We start from the raw sequence: 27,992 nt of genomic DNA on the forward strand, positions 1-27,992 counted from the left end.
AGAGAGAGAGAGAGAGAGAGCACAGAGAGAGAGAGAGAGAGAGAGAGAGCACAGAGAGCACTGTCTTGTTCGCGGACAAAGAGGTCAACCGAGCAGGTGTCGCTATGACAACGACCCGCCGCCGCCGCGTCAGAGCGCGCGCGGCCGCTTGATGTCTGGATTTCGAATCCGACCGTTGGGAGCATCCGTTGTTTTAACAGCTAGCATTAGCCGTTAGCTTTTTTTTTGCGTTAATTTTGGGTTTAAAGGTTGTGATATGTCATTCACAATGGAGGATAACGTGGAGTCGGAGTGGGTGTCCGTCCGCCCGAGAGTGTTTGATGAGAAAGAACGGCATAAATTCGTGTTTATTGTGGCCTGGAACGTCATCGAGGAGAAGTTCGCCATAACCTGCCACAACAGAACCGTCCAGCGGCGGACTACTTTCCTCCTGGACGGCGGAGGCGAGATCCCTCCGCGTTCTGAGATCCCTCCGCCGCGCTCTGCTGCCTCCGTGGCAGCGGAAGGACACACGAAAGAAGTAGTCCGCGATTTTTTCACACTTAAACCCGCCAAAAACGCTGCCACCGCGGATAAAAACACACTAATTAACCACACAAACACAAATGAGTGTCCCAGCCCCACTTTGGCGACCTGGGATGTCGTCACAGAGGTGTCGGACCACGTGGGTGATGCGGACGCGGAGGACTACAGCTGGGCCGGCCTGTTCTCCTTTCAGGAGCTCCGCGCAGCTCACCTGCAGCTCTGCGCCGTCAGCTCCGAGCTGGGGCCGTGTCTGCCCTGCTTCCCGGAGGAGCAGGCCGGCGTGTGGGCGGTGCTGTTCGGGGTGGGGGTGGAGCAGCGGGAGACTGACCCTCTCTGCTACCAGCTGCAGGTGTACCTGGGCCACGCTCTGGACACCTGCGGGTGGAGGATCCTCTCACAGGTGCTGTTCTCAGGCAGCGAGGACGCGGAGGAGTACTACGAGAGTCTGGGGGAGCTGAGGCAGAAGGGCTTTGAGGAGGCGCTGGGGAGGGCCAAGCGACGGATGCAGGAGGTGATGCATGATGTTTAGGAAAGCACGTGTTTACACTCTGCACAACAAGAACATGCATACATGTAGCTTTATAGTGAAGAACATGCATACATGTAGCTTTATAGTGAAGAACATGCATACAAGTAGCTTTATAGTAAAGAACATGCATACATGTGACTTTATAGTAAAGAACATGCATACATGTAGCTTTATAGTAAAGAACATGCATACAAGTAGCTTTATAGTAAAGAACATGCATAAATGTAGCTTTTTAGTAAAGAACATGCATAAATGTGCCTTTATAGTAAAGAACATACATAATTGTGAGTGCTTTTAGTAAAGAACATGCATAAATGTGCTTTTTAGTAAAGAACACATAACCTTCCTTTAAGTACGTAAATGTGCCTTTATAGTAAAGAACATGCATAAATGTGCCTTTAGTCTGCTCATAACCTTCCCAAAGAACATGCATAAAAGTTACTTTTTAGTAAAGAACATGCATAAATGTGCGTTTAGTCTTCTCATAACCTTCCTAAAGAACATGCATAAAAGTAGCTTTTTAGTCTGCTCATAACCTTCCTAAAGAACATGCATAAATGTGCCTTTTTAGTAAAGAACATGCATAAATGTGCCTTTAGTCTTCTCATAACCTTCCTAAAGAACATGCATAAATGTGCCTTTTTAGTAAAGAACATGCATAAATGTGCATTTAGTCTTCTCATAACCTTCCTAAAGAACATGCATAAATGTGCCTTTTTAGTCTGCTTTGAGGATGCTCTGGGGAGGGCCAAGCGATGGATGCAGGAGGTGAATGCATGAGTTCATGTGTTTGGAAGCAGGTGTGATGTGAATGTTTTGTTACGTTTTTACACTTTTTTTTTTTTTTTTTTGCACAACCTTCCCAAAGAACATGCATAAATGTGCCTTTTTAGTAAAGACCATGCATAAATGTGCATTTAGTCTTCTCATAACCTTCCTAAAGAACATGCATACATGTGCATTTATAGTAAAGAACATGCATAAATGTGCCTTTTTTAGTCTGCTCACAACTTCCCAAGGAACATGCATAAATGTGCCTTTTTAGTAAAGAACGTACATAAATGTGACTTTTTAGTAAAGAACATGCATAAATGTGCCTTTTTAGTCTGCTTTGAGGATGCTCTGGTGAGGGCCAAACGACGGATGCAGGAGGTGAATACACTTATGATTTCATGTATTTGAAATCAGATGCACGTGTGATATGAGTCTTTTATAAAATTTATAAAAGCACATTTTTACACTGGAAGGCACTTCTGCAAAAAGGCACTTTTTGCACAACCTTCCGATAGAACATGCATAAATGTGCCTTTTTATTCTGCTCATAACTTCCCAAAGAACATGCATAAAATTAGCTTTTAGTCTGCTCATAACCTTCCTAAAGAACATGCTTAAATGTGCCTTTTTAGTCTGCTCATAACTTCCCAAAGAACATGCTTAAATGTAGCTTTTTAGTTTGCTCATTCTCCTCCTTTTCCTTTGTGATCTACCATCTGTTTCTGCACATTCAGCCAGACATCACATATGGAGGACGAAAAATGACATAAATATAAATAAATAAATGCATAAATAATTGTATAAATAAATACAGGAATAAATAAATAAATGTTTGAATACAGAAATAAATAAAATAATAATTAAATGTTGAAATAAATACAGTAATAAATAAATGCTTAAATGAATAAATGAAGGTGAACGAAAATGTAGTAATAGATTTATTTATTTATGTCCCATTTAGGGATCAACTTTTATTAATTAATTTCAACATTTATTTATTTATATATTATATTATTTATTGATGCATTTAAATATTTCTGTATTTATTTCAGCATTTATTTATTAATTTCTGTATTTATACATTTATTTAAGTATTTATACAATTATTTCTGCATTTATTTATTTATTTATATTTATGTCATTTTTCGTCCTCCATAATCACACTCTAGTTGGCTGAACAGTTTAAAGGGAGTCTCGTTGAATAAAAAAACCCCGAAAATAAGAGAACTAAGAGGTGGAGTTACAGCAATGACGTGTCAGCTGTTGAGATTGTTTCAGTGTTTGTTCAGCTGTAAAACATGTAGGACGCTAATGTATGTTTTAAAAGTCATATATTAAGTTTTACAAGAAGTATTCAGATCCTTTACTCAAGTAAAAATACTAATATTACACAGTGAAAATACTCCACTACACGTAAAAGACCTGCATTCAAAACTTTACTTACAAGTATAGTGCAGTAACATGTTCCCTGTCAGTGTTTTACTATTATATGATGTTTCTGGATTAATATTCCTGCTGCATTAATGTGTATGTTGCATTGTAACTCCTTTATATCCTGTTGGCTAGTTCTATCTACATCAACGCATCATATTCTATAAGATCATCATGTTTGTCTCTGTCCTGTGAGAACCTCGTATCTCTAAAAAGAACAAACTTTGTGACGATGCATTTTCCAGCTGATCCAGAGTTTATTTATCTGAAGAAGTAGGAGGATTTTCTCAACACATGAAGGAAACACTTCATCCTTCAGTTTATCACAAACATTCAACATCAACACATCTGGATTAAAGCCGTCAGACACATGTAGTGGAGTAAAAAGGACAAATCGATCCAGATTACTGCAGAAACGGCTGTGAAGTCATGATCACAGTTACTATTTTTAGAAGACAACGCCTCAGGGAGAGTCTTTCACCTCCTCTGTTATTGTGTTCAACTGAGTGAAGCTGAGTAAGGGCTTAGTTCAACCAGGAAGACATTTTCTTTAATAGCTCTTAATTTCTCTCTTGTTTATGTGTGACAGAGTTCAGAATCAGCCGATGACTCATTTTGTTGCAGCTGATTTTATTAAAACGACACAGATAGATGTGGTCTGATTTAGTTTACAAAATCTAGTAGGGCTGCAGCTACTTATTTTATTCATAAGATGTCAGAAAATAGTAATAATTGTCTTGACGCAGCACAAGGTAAATGTCTGGTTTCGCTGACCAACGGCCCAAAATCCAAAGTTTACTATGTATGATAAAGAAGTTGTTCATATAATAGATGCCAGTGGTGGTGTTGTTGTTAAAAATGTCAAAAAAGGGATGATAAGGTAGGCCCTTAAATGATGGACTGTAATTAATCTGAAATCAATAATCGATTTAACAAGTCATAGACAGACTGGGAATGAATTTGCAAACATTTTCATTATATATTACTTGTTGGAGCAACATTCATCACTAGTTCCAGATTCTCAAATATAAAGATTTGCTGCTTTTTTCAGTTTTATATCATCTTCTTTTGGTATTTGGACTGTTGGTCGGACAAAACAAGCAGCTTTAAGACGTCGACATGGGCTCTGGGAAATGATAATGACAATTATCACTATTTTCTGACTAAAGGATTAGTCGATTAGTCTCTCTGATGATGTCAACAACAGTCGTGTTTAGTCCAGGAGAGTTTTATTGGATTACACGTGTTTCCATTTTCCTGCCTCTAAATCCATCCTTAATAAACCTTTTACTGTAGGTGACGTAATTAACAGAGTGCTGACCTGCACTGAAAAAAAGGCTGAAGTCTGGATTTATTGACATGTTGTAATAGGAAGAAAAAAGAGACGAGTCTGTTTAGGTAAAATTAGAGTTTAACCTTCTTTTTGACCTACAGTAATATGACTTTATAATGTGCTGTACCGAGTAGCTGATTCTTCAATCTAATGTACAGATAACTAGCAATTATTTTGACAATTAATTCATAATTAAAGTCATTTTGCAAGCAGGATTTTCTGGTTATAGCCCCTCAAATCTGATTTGATGCTTTTCTTTGTCATATATGAGAGTTAACTGAATGTATTTTAGGTTTCTTGACTATTAATGGAAAAAAAACAAGCTGTCTATGTACATTATGTTTGCCTGTAGGGCATTAAAACAGACGGATTTCACAAATTATCCAACATTTTAAACGATTGATCATCCCATTACACGCTAATGTACTGTATCCCTCATCCACAACACCATGCGGATTGGGATTAAAATATTATGTGATTAGAGAAAAGTAGAAGGAGAGCATTACTAGAAGATGCTCACTGCCTCTGTGAGTAGTGCAGATTGTAGTTTTGCAGCTCGGCCTTGTTGCAGTGATGGTGTATTTTTGGGACTTTGGTGGTTTGGTGTGTATGGAGCAGACGGAGAATCAATGTTGTGCGTTTTTATCACAAATTGCAGCAACAATGTCCGCCTTGTTTGTGATGACAAATGGACCAAATATGCACAAGGACGGACTGGTGGTTGAGAACCTTCCACAGATGTTGGGCATTTATCCGTCAATCATTAACCAGGGACTCGACTACAGTTAACCAGACACGTTGCAAGCTCATAGTTTACATTTGAATGGCTGTGCTTTGTAGTTGTTCTTGTGTAATGATAATGTAAAATGTTGAAAACTACATTTGTAATGAGGAGCAGGTGGATAAAGTAACGCAGAGTGATCAAAGCTGGCTTGATGCTTTGCTCTGAGGTGTTTGGTATCAAACATGATGGTGTGACTGTAAAGTTAAACCTGGGGCCTTGTTACAGAAAAGTCTGAAATCCTATCTTATCTCAGTTTAGGATGACATTAAGGATTTTTTTAAGTACTCTACAAACTATCTAATCTTAGGATATGAATTTAGCTTTTACAGAACAGTTCTAATTTGGGGATTACCCAAGTGAGGAATCCTAAATTAGTACGGCATAGACTCTGTCCTAAATTTAAAAAAAATGGCTAAAATGAGAAGTACTGTTCTTAGGTCTGTATGGGAATGGCAGTGAAGATGGGGGAACAACATGAACTACGAAATATAATGATTGAAAGGCTTCTCAAACCATATATTGCCACTTTAAATTGCCCGAGCCAATTATTAATATGTTTAATTATCGACTGTCGAGTTACTTTATTCATCAATTAATAAAGAATGTGGGTTTTAATCACCTCCACTGAATTGATTAGCCTCATACTCCTTTAGAATAAAGGAAAAGAGAGGGCCCTAATGTTATTATTATGGCTGGCCCTTCTCGAGAAGCCTACTGGTACTTTTTAATTCAAGATAAAAGCATGATGGGAAGGATCAAATTTACAGTTATAGTTTTTAGATGGGACAGAACACACTAATGAGGAATTTGGTAATGAGGCCCCTGGCATGTAAAAGCTGCTAATGCACATTATGCCTGCAGCAAATATTTTCATTAGCATTTAATCTGCTGATTAGTTTCCTAAACCTTTCTTAAGTTAACATATTTAGATTTTTTTGTTATGTGCAACATAACAAAGATATTCAGTTAACTGTTAAAAAAACGTCAAAGAAAACCACCACAGATTTATAGTTAAAAACATTTTTGTTATATATCTCAGATTTAAGTTCTCGCTCTTTTTTCTATTTTACTGTCAAACAAAGAGATAACATGGAGTTGATTTAAATCTGTTTGTTTTGTGTGTTTAATGTGCACACAGTTTGGGTTTAGTCACGGTGAGTGTGCACATCAACCACTGATGCTGCTGTGGGATGGTCCTGCCGTACTGTGGCTTTGTGGGACAACATTTGAGCTCAGTTTGTTTACATTGAATGATTCACGTCGGGGTTTGTAGGAAGTCTTTATTTTTTGTCACCCACTAACACACATTGAGCTATCTTTGGGCTGTAAACTGTAATATTGTGTGCAAGGTGCATGTTACCTTTAGAGACTGCAGATTAAATTCACTTTGTTCAAGTGATTTCTAGCTGTAGATCTGATTTCAGTTTGATTCACAGGTGCTGGCAGCTCTCTGAAGAACCTAGCTATTGAGTTTCTTAAGATAACTGTTATTCCCCTTTTCCATTTCTGTCTCCTAAATGCCATTCAGTTCAATCAAAGAGCTATTAAACTGTAAGTGTCTGCTCTGATTACAGCCGAGCCGTGATCCTCCTGTGAGATGCTTCAATTAAAAGGCAGATAGAAAAGTGCTCCAGCTAGACGGAGAAGATTTAGTGCAGACAAACTGGGAGAATTGGTCCTGATTATAGGGCTTAATCGTCTATACTGTAGCTCCTATCACTCCTGTTATTATGTACTTATTGTACTTTGGAGTGCTCTCAATGCACGATCATGTATTTTTTAATGACGTCTTTCAAATAAATATTTAAACTTGATATTTCTGAATTTAACTAATTAAAAACAGTAGTCATTTTCTCCCATGTTGTGCAGTTAGTCTCTAGTAATATATTGACAACATTCAATATCAAATTTTGTCAACTTTGTGTAATAGTTTGCTTGGAAACATTCATTTTGATGACAGAACTTTGTAAAACAATACAACTTCTCTTTGTTTTGACTCCACTGACCCTGCAAACACTCAACATCACATGAGTCAAATTCAACCACATGTTAAAACCAGGGCTGCAGCTAACCATTATTTCAACATCTATTAATCTGCTGATTATCATATACGCTAGGCGTAAGCTTGTGGGGAGATCATGCGTTCAGTCGTGTGTGAGTGCGTGTATCTGTCTGCCGGTAATCTCACTCACTTCTGGACTCATCAGCCTAATATTTGTTGTGCTCATCTATGACTGCATGCTGAAGGAGCTCTTGTGGTTGTGGTGATTCATAGTTTTTATTTTTTTAACATTTTTGTTGTTGTTTTCTACCATCGTTGACTCCTGACTCCTCACTCCTCTTATCCGGTTGGTAGAGGTCTGTTGGAGGCCACATTTTGGCTTTTTTCTTGGACTCAAAAAAACAAACTGAGATTCATAGAAAAGTTTGCACTCATTCCAATTTATATGTTGTAATCCATTAAAGTTAGGCATGAACAAGATGAATAAATCTCTTTTTTGTTTTCTCTGCCACCATATTGACTGTAAGGGAGCCGATAAAGACAATTGTAAGAGATTCAACTCCTATTTGTTTGGCGAAGCTCTATCAAGTAATAAATATTGCCCATCACAATTTCCCCTGAAGCCCAAATTGACTTCTTGAAACCGTTCAAAACCCAAATATATACACTTTAAACAAAGAAAATCTAAAGAAAACCCTCACAATTGGGAAGCTTGGAAGAGCACAGCTTTTGGCTTTTTTGCTTGAATAATGACTCAAAAATAATACAAAACAGCTGCAGATTACTTTCTTCATCAATCAGTCAAATAATTGTTTCAGCTCTAATCAAGACGAGAAACCATGCTGCTGCCCTTTTTAAAATTCAGACTCATCAAGCAATCACAGGCCCTCTGGCTTCTTTCCTTTAATCATTAACAAAAACATTTGACTATGTAAATAACGGTACAGCAGGAAATGTTGCAGTATAAAGAAACAGCGCTGTAGTAAAAGAAAATCCAGTGTCGGATACATTTCTTTATTCCAGAACTTTCACCAGTATAAATGATAAAACTTTGTAGTTCTGCGTGGCCGGTGCTCGGCCAGGAGTCGGCTCATTTAGCACAGGGGTTTTTCTGGCGAGCAGCGACTGCAGGGGCAGGGAGTCGGTGTTCGCGGTCGGCCGGTGGTTACCACGGAAACACAGGCCCAAGGTAAACAGTGGGAGCAGTGTTTCGGAGCTGAATCGTGTGCACTGTCTAGCCCCAACGTGGAGGCCTTTTTTTTGAAAAAGCAGCCTGGAGTAAATATAAGACTCTCTATTCATATCTATCACTCCTCGCAGAGAGAAGAGCACTTTATCCACGAATATTGGGTGGTGGCACATTTCAATATTTATCTGAGGCACAAGTGAAGGAGATGTATTGTGTCCGTGTGAATTGGAGCTACTGGTTTTTCTGAGAGATGCGAGATGAATTGTGTCTGTGTGTACAATAGCGGTTTTGATAGCGTTGGTCTCACAAACAATGAGCAGTCTGTTTTTAGAGGGACACATGGTACGAATCAGCAACAGTTGGGGCCAATTTATGCTCATTGGGCTACACTCAAACAATATATTTAATGGTATCATTACTGACCACACATGCATACGAGGACTCTCACACACTCTGATCTCTCACTTTTATAGATAAGGTTTGGATTCTTTTTTACTTGAGCTTTTGAAAAGGCTTTTGTTTAGGACTCATTGTTATCCTGAATTAGATTCACTGCACAATACAATCCAGTTCTCTATTGACATTATCAAAGCTGGCATCACAGCATAAGGTCTTATTTATAACTAACCCTATTAAATGGGCTCTTGTGTTCTGTTTTCTGGTATTTTATCAAGTGTGTCAATTTTGTTAACAGATTTCCTCTCAGTATGATGTGTTTAAAGGAACATCCTGCTGTTTGTTTGATTAAAAACCAGGGCTGCAACTGACAATTTCATACATTATCTATTAAAGATTACTTTCTCTATTAATTGTTTAGGCTCTAAAGTGTGATTAAAAACACTTGTTATAATATCCCAGAGACCAAATTGATGTTTCAAATGTCTTGTTTTGTCCCACTGACAGTCCCAGACCTTAAAATATTCAGTTTACTACCATAGAAGACTCAGAAAACCAGCACATAGCCACTTTTTAGAACCTGGAGGCAGTGTACATTTGGCAGAAATACTTTAAGAATTAATTGATATTCAAATAACAGTCTAAACTACGCAGCTGTTTAAGGAGATTATTTAGCCTTTTAAAAGAATAAGAAGAAGTCAGAAAGTATTACAAGACCGACTGACACATCATTGGTTTGGTCTTTTTATGGGATTTGTTCTTCAAAAAGAAAACAGTAAATAAGTGGAATACGGGCTGTAATTCTGCTCCTATTTCCCTGCTACATCTTCTCATCTCTACATGTTTTTTATTTGTCCCAGGTGTTGGACAAACACAAAGCCATGGACAGCATGGTGGAGCTGCTGCAGGTGTACCCCGAGGAGGACGAGGCGTACGGAGAGCTGCTGGAGGCAACCACTGAGCTCTACCACTACCTGCTCCAGCCTTTCAGGGACATGAGGGAACTGGCCATGCTGCGCAGACAGCAGATTAAGGTAGTGCACACACAGAAACACACACACACACACACACACACACACACACACACACACACACACACACGGATACAAATACCATCTGTTTTGTGGGGCTTGATTTAAGCTGTAGACGGCTATCTGATCTGTCCTGGAGTACACTTTGACTGCCTCTCTACTACGTCATACTCCACCAGCTACAATGCTATTCTTGTGGTTTTCAAAGCAATGGTTAGTGCTGGGAAACAAGCCCTAAACCACTATATGTTAATGTCCTCCATTGATCCTCCTAAGCCCACTGCAATGACATAAATTGCAGAGGATACATGTGATGATGATGCTGATGATGGTGATGGTGTAGTGGCCGGTTTGTAGCTTTGCATCTGAGGGCTGCGTGGAGAGCAGAGGATCAGCCAGAGAGGCTTTCCCCGCACCCCCCCCACCCTCCACCCAGAGCGGCTTAACAACCAGCATAAGTATTATTACAGCATCCACTAAACCACTAAGTAATTCTGCAGCCTCAGCACACTCTTGTGTTTTCCACACTCTTTCTGCACTCCATCTTTGTTGTTTTTCTTCATTAGAGGTTTGAACAGGAGAAGTAAATCCTCAGGTTAAGCTCGTCTGTCTAGTAGAGCTGGGTACAGTCTGAACACATGCCTGGTCGGGTCAACACTCACACACTCACAATAGATTCACTTGTTCAGCCCTGCAGGGATAAGTTACATACATTTAAATAATTTATGCACAAATGCATTTGATAACACAACAGCAGAATTTGCATTAAACAGCAATACAGCAAGAAAACATCATGATGTCTGGTTTACTGCTGCTAGCATTAGTTGTGGGGGTTTAACGTATTCTTTCTGTTATTGTTGGTGTTCCTAAAGAGGAAAATATCACAATATATGATTTTCAACCTGAGAAAAGATTTGCTTCCACTATGAAAGACACAGTATTCTACTCTTTGAACAAGATGGTGAAGTATAATGTTTAATTTTGGCAAATTGTCACCATTAAAAGCCAAATTAGCTGTTGGCTGTTCTTGTTTGCGATGTACCCACAAATGCACAGACGACTATTACTGGTTTTACTTTGATACTGAAGAAAACATAAAAATCGTGATGTTTCTCAGACAGTTCTGCAGTTCTAAAGGGTGTTTTCTTTCCTTTCTTATGACTCCTGAGCAAATTTATGGACGTTAATTTGCAATGCACATCCAAATGAAAGTCACCCAAATGTGTGTCGTGTCTGTGTGCTCAGATTTGCCTGAGTTATGACTCCGTGGAGGAGTGCTGTGCTGACTCAAATAGCAGGAATCTGTGCTTTTATTACCTCCGTGAGCTTCAGTTCTGAAATTAAAACGAACGTCTCTTTTTTCTATAATCTCCAAACTGATTTATGGACGTTTTATTCGCATAGCATATCGGAAATAATGATATCCCTATAAAGTTGAAGAATTGAAAATGATGTGCATCACGTCTGTGTGTTCAGACTTGACTCAGTGAGGACAAAACCACTTCCTGTTGTTTTCAACCTGCACCTGTCCTTTTCACCTCACTCCGTATCTTTACCTCAAGTCTCTCCCTCACAGTTTGAGCTCTATAGTGAGCAGTAAATACGGATTTCAGACGTGAATCTTCATCATTCTGCGTCATCACTAGCCGGTGATGACATTCTATAAAATGCTTTGCTTTATGGGACTGTTAGCAGAAAGAAACGTACATGACACTTTTATTTTTTGATCCACTGTGGGAATATTTGAGGCCCTTTTTTATATAGAACAGAAGTTTGACATTCAAATTAAACGACAGGCAGTAAATGTAGCACACTATAAAGTGAATAGTGATTGATTTCAGACGCAGCCTTTGTACTCCAAATAACCCCGCTGTGTCCAGGTGTGTCCGTTCAAGGTGGAGTCCAATCCATTTGCTTTAAAAAAACACAACAGAGGAGAAAGTCAGAGGTAGAAAGAGAAAGATAACAAGCTTATCGCACAGTGTGAAGAAACGAGCAGAACGTCTGACAGTGATGTTGTGTTTTAAAAGTACTGACTGCTGTTCTCTGTACAGACTCTCTTCAGTCGTCTCCTCTTCTGTTTTGTTGTGAGAACGTTCCCGTCTCTAAGCTACATTCCTATCACAGCACGCTCATCCTGCATCGTGTAATCACCATCAGACCCAAGTGACTGTGTGGGTGTGTTGCAGTATTTGGGTTCTTGGGCGGGTGCTGCTCTAGATTTAGACATTTCACTAAATACTCACAATTTATGGAGCATTTCTTCTTCAAGGATCCGTCTGGTTGTTGTACACCCGGCATGAAAACTCCCAAAACATCAATGAATGTATCTTTATATGCACTAACTTGTTGGTAAAGCATTAAATAACTTCTTCCTCTGTGCCATAGAGCTTCATTGTCATCAACAAGTTATTAAAAAACACATGAATGAGCCTCACTGTTGCACTTGGTGACATGTTCTTTCATTAACATCAACACACACTGTAGTGTATTTTAATTCGGTCCCACATTCACCGCTGCTGAAAAATGCACTATTTTAACCTTTTTCAGTGTAGCTGTTTTATGGAAATATTTATCCTTTTTTTTAAGAATTAAACTTTGTATTTGTGACCTGTTTTTTAAACATTTACCGTTAGGAATAATTGGGTTTAGAATTAAAGGGCACAGACAGACTGTGCAAGTCATAAAGTATTTAGAAACAGACAAAAAAATAGCTGGTGCTTTCTTGTCATTAACAACCTTGCTTTCATAACAAACCGGAGGCGTTGAGTTTTTAAAGAAGTGGGCATTTAGGAGGCAGAGAGGATCTGATAAAAGATACTTAGGAGTTGCATTATGGGAGCTGTAGTGTGCGGAATATTTTGCGCTTGTCTCATACTAGAGGCTGAAAGTCAGGTGTCTTGTGAGTTTCTCAACTTGTTTAACGCTGCATTGCTAAACTGTTGGAAACCAAACATTCACTTCACTTTAACCTGAAGACCCTGAAGTGTCAAACCCCCCTCAGGCCCGGCTTGTTTCTGAGAAACTGAACTCTTTGGAAACGTTTCCCAGCTCCACCACCTGCTCCCCTCAGGGCGATCCAACGGCTGAAAACAAAGCTGCATGCAAATGAGTCCTCGATGCTGGCAGAGGCGGTTTGTATTCTCCCAAACTGATGAGTCAGGGCCGTTCTGCTTTTGTTTACTGTAATTTACATGCAGTTTGCATACGCAGTTGATAGGAGGACGACCTTTGTAGAAGTCGATTGATAGAGTTACAGGCCTTCCTGACTTCATCTGCACGTGTGAACACAAATGGGAACGTGTGAGGAAGTTTGAAAGTCGACAAAGGGCGTCGAGCTAAAAGTTGAGGCGTCAAACCTTTGAGGAAATGTTGTAGAAGAGGTTAGGAGGGGTAAATGTAGTTTTATTTAACTACGATGTTTCTTAGTTGTTGTATTCATAGGCTACACAGGCTGAGTTTAAAGTGAATTAGGGCGCTAACTAACAATTATTTGAGTTATTAAGTCATCTGTTTTTTTCTCAATCAATTGTTTGATCTATAAAAGATCAGAAAACAGTGAAAAATGTCCATCGCAATCTTGATTTGTACCTCCAAAATCCAAAGATACTCAGTTTATTATCACATACTATCCCACATGTTAACATTGGGTGTTTTATTATTCTATTTTTGTGTTATGATTAATTTTATTGCTTTCCTGAAATGTTTTAATCTTCGTTCAAACATTTAGATAACTTAGAAACTTTGTTTTGAGATGAGAAGTGCTGAAAAGACTATTATTATAACCTTAAAAAAAGGAAAAAGCAGCAAATCCTCACAAATGAGAAGCTGAAACTTGAGCTTGTTGCTTAACAACAGAATAAGTATTAAAAATAGTTGTATAAAGATTACAGCTTTATACAACTATTTTTAATACTTATTCTGTTTTTAATAGTAGTTATTTTTCTGTCGATCCCCATATCGTTGCAGATTTACAGTGAAATGTTATCTTTCTTTTTCTCTTAATCTTAAGCTTTACTGAATCAGAGAATGTGAGAGCAGATGGAGCAGTGAATGAAGCTCACCTGAATGAATCCACATCAAAGGGTGTGGAGGACTTTGGTGAATGGTGCATTGTTGTGTGTTTGGGTGGTGCAGTGTCGGTGTCCCGTTGCCTGGAGGGGTCAGAGGTCGGCCATGAATTAAATATGGGGTTTCTCTGTAACGTATCTTCAGATACTTTTTGTACCACAGTGATCTCCAGTTACTGTTGCAACCGCATTGTTACGTGGCAACGATTGTCATGGCGCCTGCTGTCTTTACCTCCAGCTGTCAAATTTTATCACATAAGGTAATTAAGAAGCTCTATGGCCTGAATTTTTGTAAATAGTGTCTAAATGTTTTTCTAATTAAATACAACATGACTTATAAGAATGTGTATTGTAATGAAATACACCTGTCACAACTTTCCAAAGCCCAAGATGACGTCTTCAAATGTCTTTTTTCTGTGCGACAAACAGTCCAAAACCCCAAAATATTCAGTTAACAACTAGATAAAACAAAGAAAAACAATAAATCATCAAATTGCAGATCAATTTTTTGGGCCATCAACTAATTGATTAACTGTTTTTGCTCTAAATTAATCAAATAAATAGTTTTAACGAGTATTTTAAAAGGAGATAAAGCAGACTCAATCCAGACATTTATAATTACACATACAAAGGCTTTACGATTGAGAGGTGGAGGAAAGACAGATCCAGATGTTTACCATGAATCTCTGGTGATAACTTATCACTTGTCCTGAGAGGTTTTGTGTCTTTAAGGATAAGTCTGGTGCCTTTCTGTATTTCCCTCTTTGTCAACAATTCCCATGATACGACAAAATGTATCAATACTTTCCACTGAAGACTGAAATCTAAAACTAAACTAACAAAACAACAATTCAGTACATTTCTATCTATGTATTTATTTATTGCATTAATTACATTTTGACTTACACATAACAGAACGATCCCAGTCACGTCCTCACAGTAAGGCATAACGTTTATTGATTAAACACTGGTATCTGATCGAGACTTGTATATAGTTTTATTTCTTGAAAAGGCTTAGTAATCACAAAAACCTGGAAAACAGGAAAATGATGCATTTGTTGGGGACTACTTTCAGCGGCGGATTAATCCACACTTGGTGCTCTTGTTAGCAGCAGGGGGGTGAATGTGGGATTTAGTCAGAATAAACTCCAGTGTGTTCATATTAATGAATGAACATGTCACTCAGTGCAACAGTGAGGCTCTTTGATGTGTTTTTAATCATTTTTGGACGACAGTGGAGCTCTCTGGCACGGATGAATGAGATATTTCATCCTTTAAATACACAGACAATACTCCTTTGTTTCTTTTTGGACTTTTAATAAGAGACGATATTTAAAAATCTAATCTTTTCTGGAGCTCACCAGTGTTGTATCCATCCAAGAGCCGCCTGATAACCACGGCCTGGTATCTCACACTATTCTAACCAGACCAGATAAGGCGCCTCTGTGACCGTGTCCATGCCGTAATCCCAGAGCTTTACAACGGGAACCGGCCTCACTTCTATTTTCAGAGAGTTTGTCACGTCTGTGTTTTGTCACCACAAGCTGTCGGCCAGAGGTGTTGAAGGAAATCACTCACAGTTGCATGTTCGCCTGTTGTTTCCTGACTGTTTTATTTGTGGTAGACAACTTGAACAACTATACTAAACAGGTGTTAAACTGGTATTTAACTACGTAGTTTGTTTACTTGTATTTACAGAAAAAAAGCATGAGGTCACAACTTTCCATAAAGATACCACGCGGCTAAAATATGAAAGAATTGTGAGTTTATTTGACTCCAAATCAACATTTAAGTGGAAAGTAGTGAGCTTATCTGTCCTCAGTCATTGTGTGTTAATCATGTGCTGCTGAACTGAGTGACCGCAGTAGGTGACATTGAGAAGTAAAAAGGAGTTTACCTTTTGAGTTCAGTTTGGTGTTTGTTTGATATTTTAAACTCAAATTTTTCACTTTGTCACTTTGCCTGTTTTTGTAGATCAGCTCAACATGCCAATGTCGAACCTGCTCACCTTTCTCTTTTGCACAACAGATGATGTTTTTCTTTTTTCTTTTTCTGCATTTTGTTGGCCTCGTATTGTACTTAAAGTTGTTTATGGTTATTTTGTTTGCGGCAGATTTTTACAAGGTCCCAGAGTTAAAAAAAAAAAGAAAAGGTGTTTGATATCTCGGCTTCTGCTGCTTCTATTTTCCGTTTTCGTCAAACGTGTGACAAATCGGTGGAGGTCTGTTTTAAACCTGCATGGTCCTCTTATGAGATCTCATCAGTGCTCTTTGTCTCTTTCACATTGTTTCCTAGTTTATTAAATTGATTTTGCACACAAGAGAAATGATTCTCTCTTGCATGCATCCCCTTGTGCTGCAGCCTTTCAATCGATCTGATAATGTCAATTCAGACTCTTATGTAAAAGTGACCAGGCTATGAGACACATGTTAAAGATTAAGGAGTGCAGGTTTGTAAGAGGCTTAAAATAACAAAATACAGTAAAATAAATCCTTAATTATTCTATTAATCAGGTTTTGTTTTAATAAGCACTTAAACCTTCATTGGAAATCACCAGAACAAACAGAAAGATGCTTTTCAGCTTGACTTGTAACCATTTTTTAACGGGCTGAGAGTCAACAACATGAACAGAAGTTAAACAACAGATGTTTTTAGATGTTGTTGTGACATGTCACCACGCCTGACTGATCTGCTGAGGACAAATGTCTCGGCCTTTTGCTGCTCTGTTGTAAATGTTGCGCCTCCGATGTGCTCACATGTTGGTGCTTTAGCACTGTATGCTCTTTTGTTAAAGGATACCTGAACAATGAGATCACTCACTGAGCTTTTGAGTTCATATTTTCTTTCTCTATTTTTTTAATCTACTCATTCCCCACTTTTAGACCCTTTTTTCTTTCTTTCTGGTCTCTGACGTAACCTCTCCTCCCCCTTTCTCTCCCTGTTTCACCCCAAAACACTCCCTGTTCTTAAGCCACACACACACACACACACACACACACACACACACACACACACACACACACACACACACACACACACACACACACAGACACAGAAAAGCAGTTAGTAAGCTAGCTGACATAAATCAAGGCCTTTTGAGGTTTGTCGCTGTTTATTTTTGGGCACCTACACATATCTGTTTTACATTCAGATATCAGTATATGAGTTTAAGTGCACGAGGCCCTCACAGGGACTTAATCCACTTGTGTACATTTTGTTCCATGTGGTCTTCTCCTGGAGGACGAGGAGGGTGGGGGGTTCAGGTCTCCACGTGGCACTGCCTTTTCCCCCGTTTCTCACTCTTTTTCCACATGGCCTGACACGAGCTGGTGAAGAGTGAACTCTAGGTTGACATGTGATGTTGTGCTACGTAACATGAACTCCTACCAGGGTGTGTTCAGAGTTTTCTGTTTTTGTTATCAGATAATTTATTTGTCTTTTATTTATTTATTGTTCCAGCAGCCCAGTAGGACGCTGGGTCAGTGTCACTCAACATAAACAAACACAAGCATGCCAGGCGTCAATACTACCGCCATCTGCTGCAACATGCTGGTATTAAACTGAACACTGGAGTGAATGGTCTGCACTGAACCAGGGTTTACCGGGGTGAAAGGGATGGCTTCAATATGATGTTCTGAAAACAGGAAGTTTGTTGTTGTTGTTGTTGTTTGACCTGCTGCAGCTCATGGAGGCAATCAAAGCCCAGATTCCTGCAATGTATGTCATCACAGTACTCCTCCACGGACTCATAACTCTGACACACATTTGAAGGTCAAGTGTGATGTTCCAAGAAAAAAAGGCCGCTCCTTATAACTGAAGAACTTTCCTGAGAACCGTCAAGATTTGAAGTGTTTTTCATTATCAAACTAATCCAGAGATAGTCGTCGCTACAGTGCAAACAGGAACTAATAATGGCTAATTGGATGTGCTTTTATTGATGCCAATATTCAGATGCACCAATCCAACTTTTTCGGTCCGAATAGCGATATTTGGGCTTTGGGTATAGCAAGTATTGATCCAATGCCAGTGTTTGATTATCAAGCTGTATGCCTCACTGTGTGGAAGAGACTGGGATCATTCTGTAACGTGTAAGACAATACCAGGCTTTCCTAACTTTGTAAAACAAATGTAAGAATTTACATGTACTGAATTTATTAACTCGATAGTAGCAGATACCCAATCAAGCTATTTGAGTCAGTATCAGGCCGATACCTGTATCAGTGCATCTCTAGACTTTTTGTCAAAATGTAAACGAATATATATACTAAAATGTCAACAGCTAACTCACTTAATCTAACTTTTACTTCCTTTTTCATCCTCTTAAAACTTGATTATCTACCAAAGAAATGTAAGACAAAGAATAGAATATTAAGAGGAACAAATCTATTAATACAAACCTCTGTCCTGTTGCAGTAAACAAACAATATGTAGAAATGTTGTTGGGGCAACGTGTCCGTCCTGACTGAACTCTGTTATCTTTTCTGGTGCAAATATTGATATGTTGATCTGTTTTAACGACCTGCTTTGACCCCCCCCCCCCCACACCTCTTATCAGATCTCACTGGAGACGGAGCGCCTGGGTCCTCGTCGGGTGGAGGGCCTGAGGAAAGAGGATGAGGAGTGGCAGAAGAAGGCTCACGCCGCCGTTCTCTCCATTCAAGACCTGACTGTCAAGTTCTTTGAGACCACGACCCGGGCACAGAAAGGTAAACGCGTTATAAAGAGACGTTTGTCTTTGTCGTGACCTTTGAACTTCTGTGTCGTGTGTTTATTCCGTGACAAAATGCTGTTAACACTCCACTTAGGGATGATTTAAAATCAACACTCCCAGTCTCTCATTTCCAAACCTCTCACATACCAAAGTGATTTCTAGAAGTCCCTCCTTCCTCCAGAAGCATTTTAATCCTCAAACCATCTCAGCTATGAACTGCTCGGAAAACACGTCAACAGATTTCTGTTTAGACGTTGAGCAGGCTTCACTTGGCTCCAGTTAAAGCACATGAGCGTTAAACACTGTTTTATATTCCATTTAAGGGCTTCAATTAACAGTTATTTTCTTCTATTAAACTGTTACTTACTTTCTTGATAAGTCAATTAATCATTCAGTTTATAAGACATTAGAAAAAAGTTAAAAATGCAGAAAAATATAAAGGTGGCATCTTCAAATATTTTGTATTGTCCAAAAATTAAAGATTCACTTACAAAGAAAATTCCTCTCATTCAAGAACGTTTCTTGTTAAATGATCAAAATAGTTGCCATTTATTTTTGTTGACCAACGAATAGCTTAACCGACTACTCATTTCAGCTCTGGTCCATTTCTGACGATAGTATTTTACGTGTTGCAGCTTTGCATGAGCGGATGCGTGCTGACCAGAAGAAGTTTGGAAAGTCGGCGTGGGCGGCGGCGGTTGAGCGCATGGAGCGGCTGCAGTACGCCGTTTCCAAAGAAACCCTGCAGCTGATGAGGGCCAAGGAAATCTGCCTGGAGCAGAAGAAGCACGGCTTAAAGGAGGAGGTAAAGCTCACCGATGCTACTCACAAGAAACTACAATAACCAGTGATGGAAGAAGTACTCAGATATTTTACACAGTAGCAGTACCACAGTGTAAAAATATTCTGTTACAAGTAAAAGTATTGGTATTGAAATATACTTCAAGTATCAAAAATCCCTATTATGCAGAATACATATATATATTTTTACTGGATTATAATTATTGATGCATTAATGTGTTCATCACTTTAATGTTGCAGCTGGTAAAGTGGAGCTAATTGTAACTACTTAATATATTGCTGGGTAGTTTAATCTATAATAATACATCATAATTGATAAGTTGATTTATATTTTGTATAACTAGTCTGAATCTTTTTTTACTCATAAATAAACAAATAAATGAGTAAAAAATAGAATATTGGCTTCCAAAATGTAGTTGAGTAGAAGTATACATTATTTTAAAATGGATATATTTAGTAGAAGTACCTCAAACTTGTACTTCAGGGCAGGAATCAAGCAAAGCACTTGACAATAACAAGAGTGAGGGACACAAGACAAGTTGAGAAAGAAGGAAAAAAAGTGAGATAATGGACGTGTTAGAAACATGACCTCATGACTCTGACATCCTGCAATGGAGTGAACAACATCCTGATGAACAACGGTGGAAATGACTCATTGGGAATGATTGTCTGGGTCAAATACTCGCTGTACATGTGTAAGTACATAAAGAAAAGTACCTGTTGTGTGCTGGAGTGGTGTTAAAAACAAGTGGGCAGGCAGGAAGTACTGAAGTCTGTGGCAGACTCCTTCTCCGGTCTGTGGTGGGGGAGTAATGCAACATCTGTGCGTCTGTGCTTCTAGATGCAGAGTCTGCAAGATGGAGAGGACGCCATGCTGCGTGTGGACCAGCTGGAGGAGCTGTACTACGAGCTGCAGCTGCAGCTGTACGACATCCAGGCGGAGGTGCTGCGCTGCGAGGAGCTGCTGCTCACCGCTCAGCTGCAGAGTCTACGCAGGCAAATGACAGGTGAGCATCTGTTAGGTTCCTTAAGGGAATTTTATTAAAGCTCCATGTAACGGACTCTAGTGGTAATGGCATCAGTGTGCTCAGAAAATATGTAGAGCCTGACTGATTTGTTGTCATAACATAAATACTTTTATCATTGTATAAACGCGCTGACAGAAATGTTTACGACAGAACTGACTAATGCATTTTTCAACCGTAAAACATGCCATTCAGAAGATTTCTAAATCACCACAAATGCATGGCCTCCAAAAATATTATGTTTTGGAATAAATATTGGCCAATATGTGGTTATGTCACATTTTTATTAGCTGAAGAAATCTATTAGTGGTTGAGCTCTGCAAACTTGTAAACTAAATTAAAGAGTAATTCATCTTAAGACGCCATTCTTTCCCAATTCTCTCTGTCTTTGCCGTTCTGAAAAGAAGATAAAGTTTTATTAAGTAAAGGTATAGAGCCAAGTCGGACTTGTTTAAGTTAATTTATTAGGGACCATAAAAATACATTAAAGGAATACGTTGCGTGTAAAATGACCCTTTGTATATCAGTATCTCACACTTGCATAGTAACTTATATAGTCATTTTAAATTTCATTAAAAGGTCAGTTGGTTTTTTAAAGTGCTTTATTCCCTTTCTATAAACTTAGAACTTGTCCAAGCAGTGTTTATAACTGTGTGTTGTTGAATCTGTTCTGACGTTGCACCAGAGCGACAGGATGAGGTTGTTTACTACGACGCCTTTGAGAGCCCCGATGCCATGAAGGGTGATGACGACCCCGCGACCCCGCCGTCCCCCCTCAGAGAAGACGAGATCACCATCCTACAGCAGAGGACACGGCAGCTGGAGGCCCGCAGGGGACGAATCACCACCAAGAAAGTCTACCTCAAAAACAAGAAGGTAAGCGCCGATGATGAAGACGACTCTGTAAAGTATTTTCTAACAGCTGCACAGGTCGGTTTAGAGAATCATTTGTGTCCTTTGTTTTTCTTGAACAGGAAATCTGTATCGTCAATCACAACCAAAAGATTCAACAGCGACATGGTAGCCATGTTTCCCTGCAGACACTGCATCAGGTAAGCCTTGACTACGTACAGTTTAAAAGCATTTACATAGTTAGTTTAATGATATTCTGGTGTAATAAAAGGAGGATATCCATTAATAGTGAAAAAGTTTGGGCCAATAGCTTTCAAATAAAACACTCTTGTAAATATATTGGTTTAGTTTTTAATGAAAATAACTGCTTCACAAATGGTTTAAAAGTATTGGCAGGCTACAGAAATTCTGTCTTGACTTTTGTTTTTCAACTTGTTTTAAACAACAATTCCATGTTAGTTTTATTTAGTTTACCACTGACAGTATCGAGAGTCATGGCTCGACTCGAACCCCATTACAAGAGTTTGTTTCCTCTAAAGGGAGGTGAAGCCGAGGAAGACGACGAAGCCAAGAGCAACGCCAGAGTGAGTCAGGACAGGCAGAGGACTCTGGACCGACTTCGCAGCCTCAAGCAGGTGAGACGCTCAGACATCCGCTGACGTTCAGCTCCTCCTGAAGAGTAAACTTCAACTCCTGACTGACCCTGATCTCCTTCTTGTTTTCAGCGTTATCCCGGCCAGGTGACTCTGAAGTCCAGCCGGCTGCGTCAGAGTCAGCCTCACGGTCGGAGGAGAGCCGGGCAGCAGCCTGACACTCACTCAGCCAGCGTTCAGACCGACTGCATCTCCGATCTCCCAGAACTCTCTGCTCCGCCTCCACCGGACGGCTGCAGCTGCGACAGCGTCTCTTTACCTACGGTCGACCTCGAAAGCCTCGCCTCCGCGCCTCCTTTCCTCTCGCTGCCTCCCCTCTCCCAATCTGTCCTTTCACTGGGTGCCCCTCCTCCTCCTCCACCTCCTCCCCCACCACCTCCTCCACCTCCTCCCTCAGAGGACCAGCAGGGTGAGGACCGGGATATTAACCCCAGCCCATTGCGGCATCATGAGTGCGAGTCCGAGTCTTCCTCTCTACCCCTGGCTCCGTTTTCCCCTCGGTTCTTTGACAGCAGTCAGCTGCAGACAGCGAGGAAGAAGCTGAAGAAGACGGCCTCGCTGGACTCGACGCAATGGAGGAGAGGTGAGGAGGGAACTCAAGTTTATGGGACGTGTATCATAATAAATGAAAAGGTTATGGTTTAATATAAAGCCACTCACAATGAAAACTGCTATAGAGAGGTCATTTCATAGTGAAAATACATTATTGCTGGAAAAACAAATCTTTCATGCATACGTTCAAGCTCCAAGTGCTTTACATCAAATGTAAAACATGAAAACAAATTAATTAAAAGGTGGTTAAGATAAGATTTTATAAAGGACTTATTAAAGGGCAAGGAAACGGACCACTAAAGTAAAAGATTAAAAATGTGTTTTTAAGGTGTCTCTTAAAGAAATGTATAGAAGTAGCATGGCAGATATTTTTGGGCAGGTCGTTCTTCAGTTTTTGTCCATAATAGGAAACATCTGCCTCCATACTTGGTAAATGTAAATGTTGTTATCTTTGATAACTTTAAGCAGCAGTAGAGAAGGAGAGACAGTCGACTAAATGGACTAGTAATAAAAAATAATAATTGGGTATCTGTATATCTTGAAAATAAATCTCTTATTTATTTGACATAAGTCTAAAATAAAGGCAGTAATTTTATATATATATAATAAAAAGGTTTTGTATGTGATTGAGGTCTGTTGGAGACGTTATACATATATAACTATAAAGCACCTAAAAAGACGGATTGTTGTGGCGGTGAATTGTAAAAAACACCATCACCACTGCGGCTACAGTAGCTAGGAAGCTCATCCTTTAATAATGTGGAAGTGATGAGTTTAGCAAAAATTTAAACACCTGAATTAAGGATTCTTTTGTCCTACTGCTTCTGGCAGATTATCTGGGGTTTGGGATGCGTTCATTTTATTAATTATAACATCAGGAATTGTTAAAAGTAGCTTGGAAGTACTAAATGTATATATTGTTCCCTCTGGTTTTCCATGTTACTTTAATACTTTGGCCAGTATGATCGTTAAACAGGTATAAATTGCTTTTTATATTGTATTATAAAGTTCCTTATGAAGTATTTTCCTTGTATCTGATTCTGACTGTAGCTTCTGTGTGTTTTCTGCAGCGAGCTCCCCCATGGACGAGGTGCTGGCGTCCCTCAAACGCGGCTGTTTCCACCTGAGGAAGGCCGAGCTGCGAGTCCTGGCCCCCGACCCGGACGACGACAGCGAGAACATCCTGGCTCAGATCCGGCAGGGCGTCCGGCTGAAGAAGGTGCGGACCCGGCCGGAGCAGCAGCGCCACGCCAAGAGCTTCACCCACTCGGCCGACGCTCTGACCCGCAGCATCCACGAGGCTCTGAGGAGAATCAAAGAGGCCTCGCCGGAGTCTGAGTCGGAGGATGAAGGCCTCCCGTGCACTGACTGGGAAAACTAGCTTAGCGTGTTTGAAGTTTTTTTTTATGGATACGTGGAGCCAAAACGAAGAGAAACCAAGTGGACAAGCCGGGGTTAAATCTCCTGGAGATACCTTGGTGCAACTTGAACAAAAAACACCTTGATTTTCCTTTTTTTATACATCAGAAAACCGCTCAGAAGTATCTTGATGTTTTTTTTATTCATACTTCTGTGTGTTGTTGGTAAAGATGGACCACTAACCTTTTTTTTTATGTCGTTGCTGTGGCATTGTTGGCGAGGATACAACCTCTGACCTCTCATTATGTCGGCCTACATGTCAGTCGTACTGTAGCTTGCTGTGATGGGTTTGTTTGTAGGAAGTGAGTATTTTGTTTGTTTTATTACCTTTCTCTCGCTTACGACACAGTAAGCATTCTGACTCTTCACTGAAAACGTGTGCTGTACACTTTTACATTCAACTTTGCGACAACAATTTTTACTGTATACTTCAGTGGATAAAATGCCTAAACATGTATGCGGAGTAGGACAATAGTTTGACATTTTGGGAGATAAATCTGCTGGATGTAGCTTCATATTTAGCGTACAGAAACTTTCAGCAAAAGGGCGAATGAGTATATTTCCTAAAAAATGTCAAACTACTACATTCATTTGCTAATTTAGGTTATTTTCATCATCTTTTAGTGGGAAGAATTCGAAAACTGGCTTTGATTTTTGCATTTAGCAAAAAAAAACGTGCTTGTTTTTAGCATTTTCACTTTAAAAACAACAGTTATGACGTGAGTTTTTAGAGGAGGGATATCAAAGTCCATTTCAATGTCCATCATCTGTTCTGAAAACAACAGGAAGTTAAAGCAATTGGAGCAGCAACAGCTCAAGAATTAAATTTAGGTGCTTTAAAACCTATAAAACAGACATAATGTAATATTTTCAGATTCAGTTTGACGACATCAGTATCTCTTAGTCTATATTAAATTAACTTCCATAAATCTGCTTAAAAATCCTAGAAAAAAAAGGCTCCTTGTAACTTTAATGGTGCCAATTTGCCAAAATTGGGCTCAAATTGGTTCCCACAGTGTAGCTCACTGACTCCATGACATCATACTTCCTGTTTACATCCCCCAGAGCATCATATGGGATTTAATTCCACAACTAAGAGGAGGATTCTAATAACCGGAATGGCAACGCCCATTAATATTTACTGTATTCGTGAGACTTTCAACTGTCAGACTTTTAAAAAAAACAAACTTGAACTTTGAAAGTTTAACATGCTGTAACTTATAAAGCTGCAGTAACAAGTGAGAGTTTATGTTTGGATGTGATCCAAATAAACTCAGGATCAGACTTTAAGATGCTCAGCTGGTTCAGAAATACCAACACTGGATATATTAGCACACAAAGAGCTGTAGCTTTTCAGATAAATATTCATAACAAATTATATCTGTTGACTTGTGCATCCTCTGCTTTCTCTCCTCCAAGGATGCCATTTTGACCGGGTCAGTATTTTGACAAAATATATAATATATATATATATATATATATATATATATTCAGCACCAGCTTAATTATTTACAATTACTTGAATATAACTTTATTTTCTGTGATGACTTTGAGATGGAAAAAAAATGGATGTAACATTTTAATATATAAAGAGGGTTCTCCCCTAATGAATAATAACGACCTCCAATTCAACACCCAAAAACATACAACCAAAAAATCTGTCGGTGTGTCGGACAGCTCAATCTTTTTTATGAAGCTCTACTCTTAAAATATTGTAGTTTAGAGCTGAAACAATTCAGCAGAAAATGAATATGCAATGATTTAAACAATTCATCAAAAACTCAAAATATTCTCTGATTGTAGTTTTCTAAAATTTGATGATTTGCTGCTTTTCTCTGTTTTTATGTCACTTTTGGTTCGGAAATGTTTCCTCGGACAAAACAAGCCATTTGAAAACGTCGCCTTGACCATTTTTCACTTTTATAGACTCAACGATTAATCGATTACTTTAGAAAGTAACCAGCAGATTAATTGGTGCTGAGGAAATGTTGAAGATGACTGACTCCCCTGTTTAAAAATATAAATATATATATACTTTAAACACATATGTGGAGGATATATAATGATGCAGAAACTTTTCCATGCAGCATATTGAAGCCTGTCTGCAGGGATAAGTTCAGCTGAAGTCTGAGGCCTCATCGCCCTCTGCTGGTGAACAAACGCAGCCTCCTCACAACATTTAGATCATATGTGATGTTTTTTTATTTATTTTTACTGTCATTTTATTAACCTGAAGGAGTCTTCTCTCTTCCCACTGCCTTCAACATTTTGTTTTCCACGCTCATTTACATACTGGAGCTGTTGTTTGAGTTTGTTGTGCGTGTGTGTGTGTGTGTGTGTGTGTGTGTGTGTTTTGATTTTTATACCAGCCTCTTTATTCTGTGTCAAACCTGTCTTTAACTGAAACTCACACTTCCTGTATTTAAACAAGTAATGCACTGTATCATGGTTACATTTAAAAGGATTAGTTTGACTTTTGAGGGGGAATTAATTCATCATTTCTGGTCGAGAGTTTGATGAGAAGATTAGATACCACTGTCATGTCTGTGCGGTAAATATGAAGCTACAGCCAGCCGTTGATTAGCTTAGCGTAGCTTAAAGAGATGAAACGTGAGGAAACTGCTAGCCTAGCTTTATTTTATGAAGACAAAACACACCTTCCAGTGTTGCTTGTTGTTTCTGAGTGTGAAAACGGCTCATTGTTGCCTTTTGTGGCAGTTAGGGGGGAAAAACATCCACAACAATGGCAATTCTCACCAACCGTTAACGAGCAGTTTGTGTGATTCGCTGTCTGACCACAGGGGGCGGCCATGAGCACCAAACGGTTCGGTGCGGTGCAATGACGTCAAGAAGACACCGTAATATAAAATTACACAAATATTCAATTTTTACTTTTTGAAAGTGTTTTAAAACGGTATTTTTAGGTTAAAAGGGAAAAAATAATAACTAACTAATTGCGGTTAGCTAAAAGAGTGAATATTTGTTTTACATTCATCAGGTGACTCCGATTGGACGCGACTGTTAACCTGCTGATATGACGTGTTAATTAGTGAGGTTTTGAGTCTTTGGTAGCTGTTACTTTTCGTAGGGAGCCAGGCTAGCTTTTTCCAACCGTTTCCGGTCATATTGCTAAGCTAAGCTAATATTTCACTTCATATTTTACGCACAGACGTGAGAGTGGTGCCAATATTCTCATCAAACTCTTGGCAAGAAAGCAAAAAAGTGTATTTACAAATAATGTCAAACTGTTCACTGTAAACATTAAGGAGATACAGCTGCCATTTAAAGAGAAACTGTTGCTAGGTGTTATAAATCATCGTGATTGAACATGTTGCATGCAGTACGACGACATCGTGGCTCAAACTCTGCTTCTCATCCACCACCAGAGAACTTTAATGATATTAAAAAATATTTAGATCATGTATAACAGTAACACTTGGCAGCAAATATTTCCTCAGTGACGTGAACTCCATCACACTGCTCTCATTCCCTTTTTCTTTTTATTTGAGCTTGAAACCATTGTGCTTTTTAAGTAAAAAATCCTTTTTTTTAAACATGCAGATTTCCTCCAACGCTGAACATGACATTAGTTTAACCTTTTCATGACCTTATGCATGTGACTGGTTTTTAGGACGAACCCATCACAACGTAAGTGCAATAATTAAGAAGAAAAAGTCATTTTTATGAATTAAATACTGTAATGAAATGTAAAATTATATCCGCATGCCTAAATGTATTGAAGTATTTATTGAAACTTCATATTTTAAAATGATTTCTAAAAGCATACAAATGTAAATGTACTTTATAAAGTTTTTCCGTTGCTCTTTTTGGTTCCTATCATGACATTCCTGTCTGCTTTCTATATCCTTATTATATATTTTTTTCCTTTCAAAATAAAATCAAGCACCAACATGT

At 39.0% G+C, this 27,992-nt stretch overlaps 1 protein-coding gene across 1 annotated transcript; it reads left to right on the forward strand.

The window, feature by feature from the left end:
• The first annotated feature begins 7 nt into the window (after nt 1–7).
• jmy (junction mediating and regulatory protein, p53 cofactor) lies at nt 8–27,982 on the forward strand. The gene is made up of 10 exons (XM_054612875.1): nt 8–1,036; nt 9,824–9,997; nt 18,620–18,770; nt 19,411–19,580; nt 20,418–20,583; nt 21,287–21,477; nt 21,576–21,653; nt 21,993–22,088; nt 22,179–22,689; nt 23,729–27,982. Exons 1-10 carry the CDS (start codon nt 257–259, stop codon nt 24,037–24,039), a joined length of 2,628 nt encoding a protein of 875 aa, XP_054468850.1. The 5' UTR covers nt 8–256; the 3' UTR covers nt 24,040–27,982.
• Nucleotides 27,983–27,992: the final 10 nt, after the last annotated feature.

The sequence above is a fragment of the Anoplopoma fimbria genome, chromosome 14, assembly GCF_027596085.1.
Source record: "Anoplopoma fimbria isolate UVic2021 breed Golden Eagle Sablefish chromosome 14, Afim_UVic_2022, whole genome shotgun sequence".
NCBI classification, from domain to species: Eukaryota; Metazoa; Chordata; class Actinopteri; order Perciformes; family Anoplopomatidae; genus Anoplopoma; species Anoplopoma fimbria.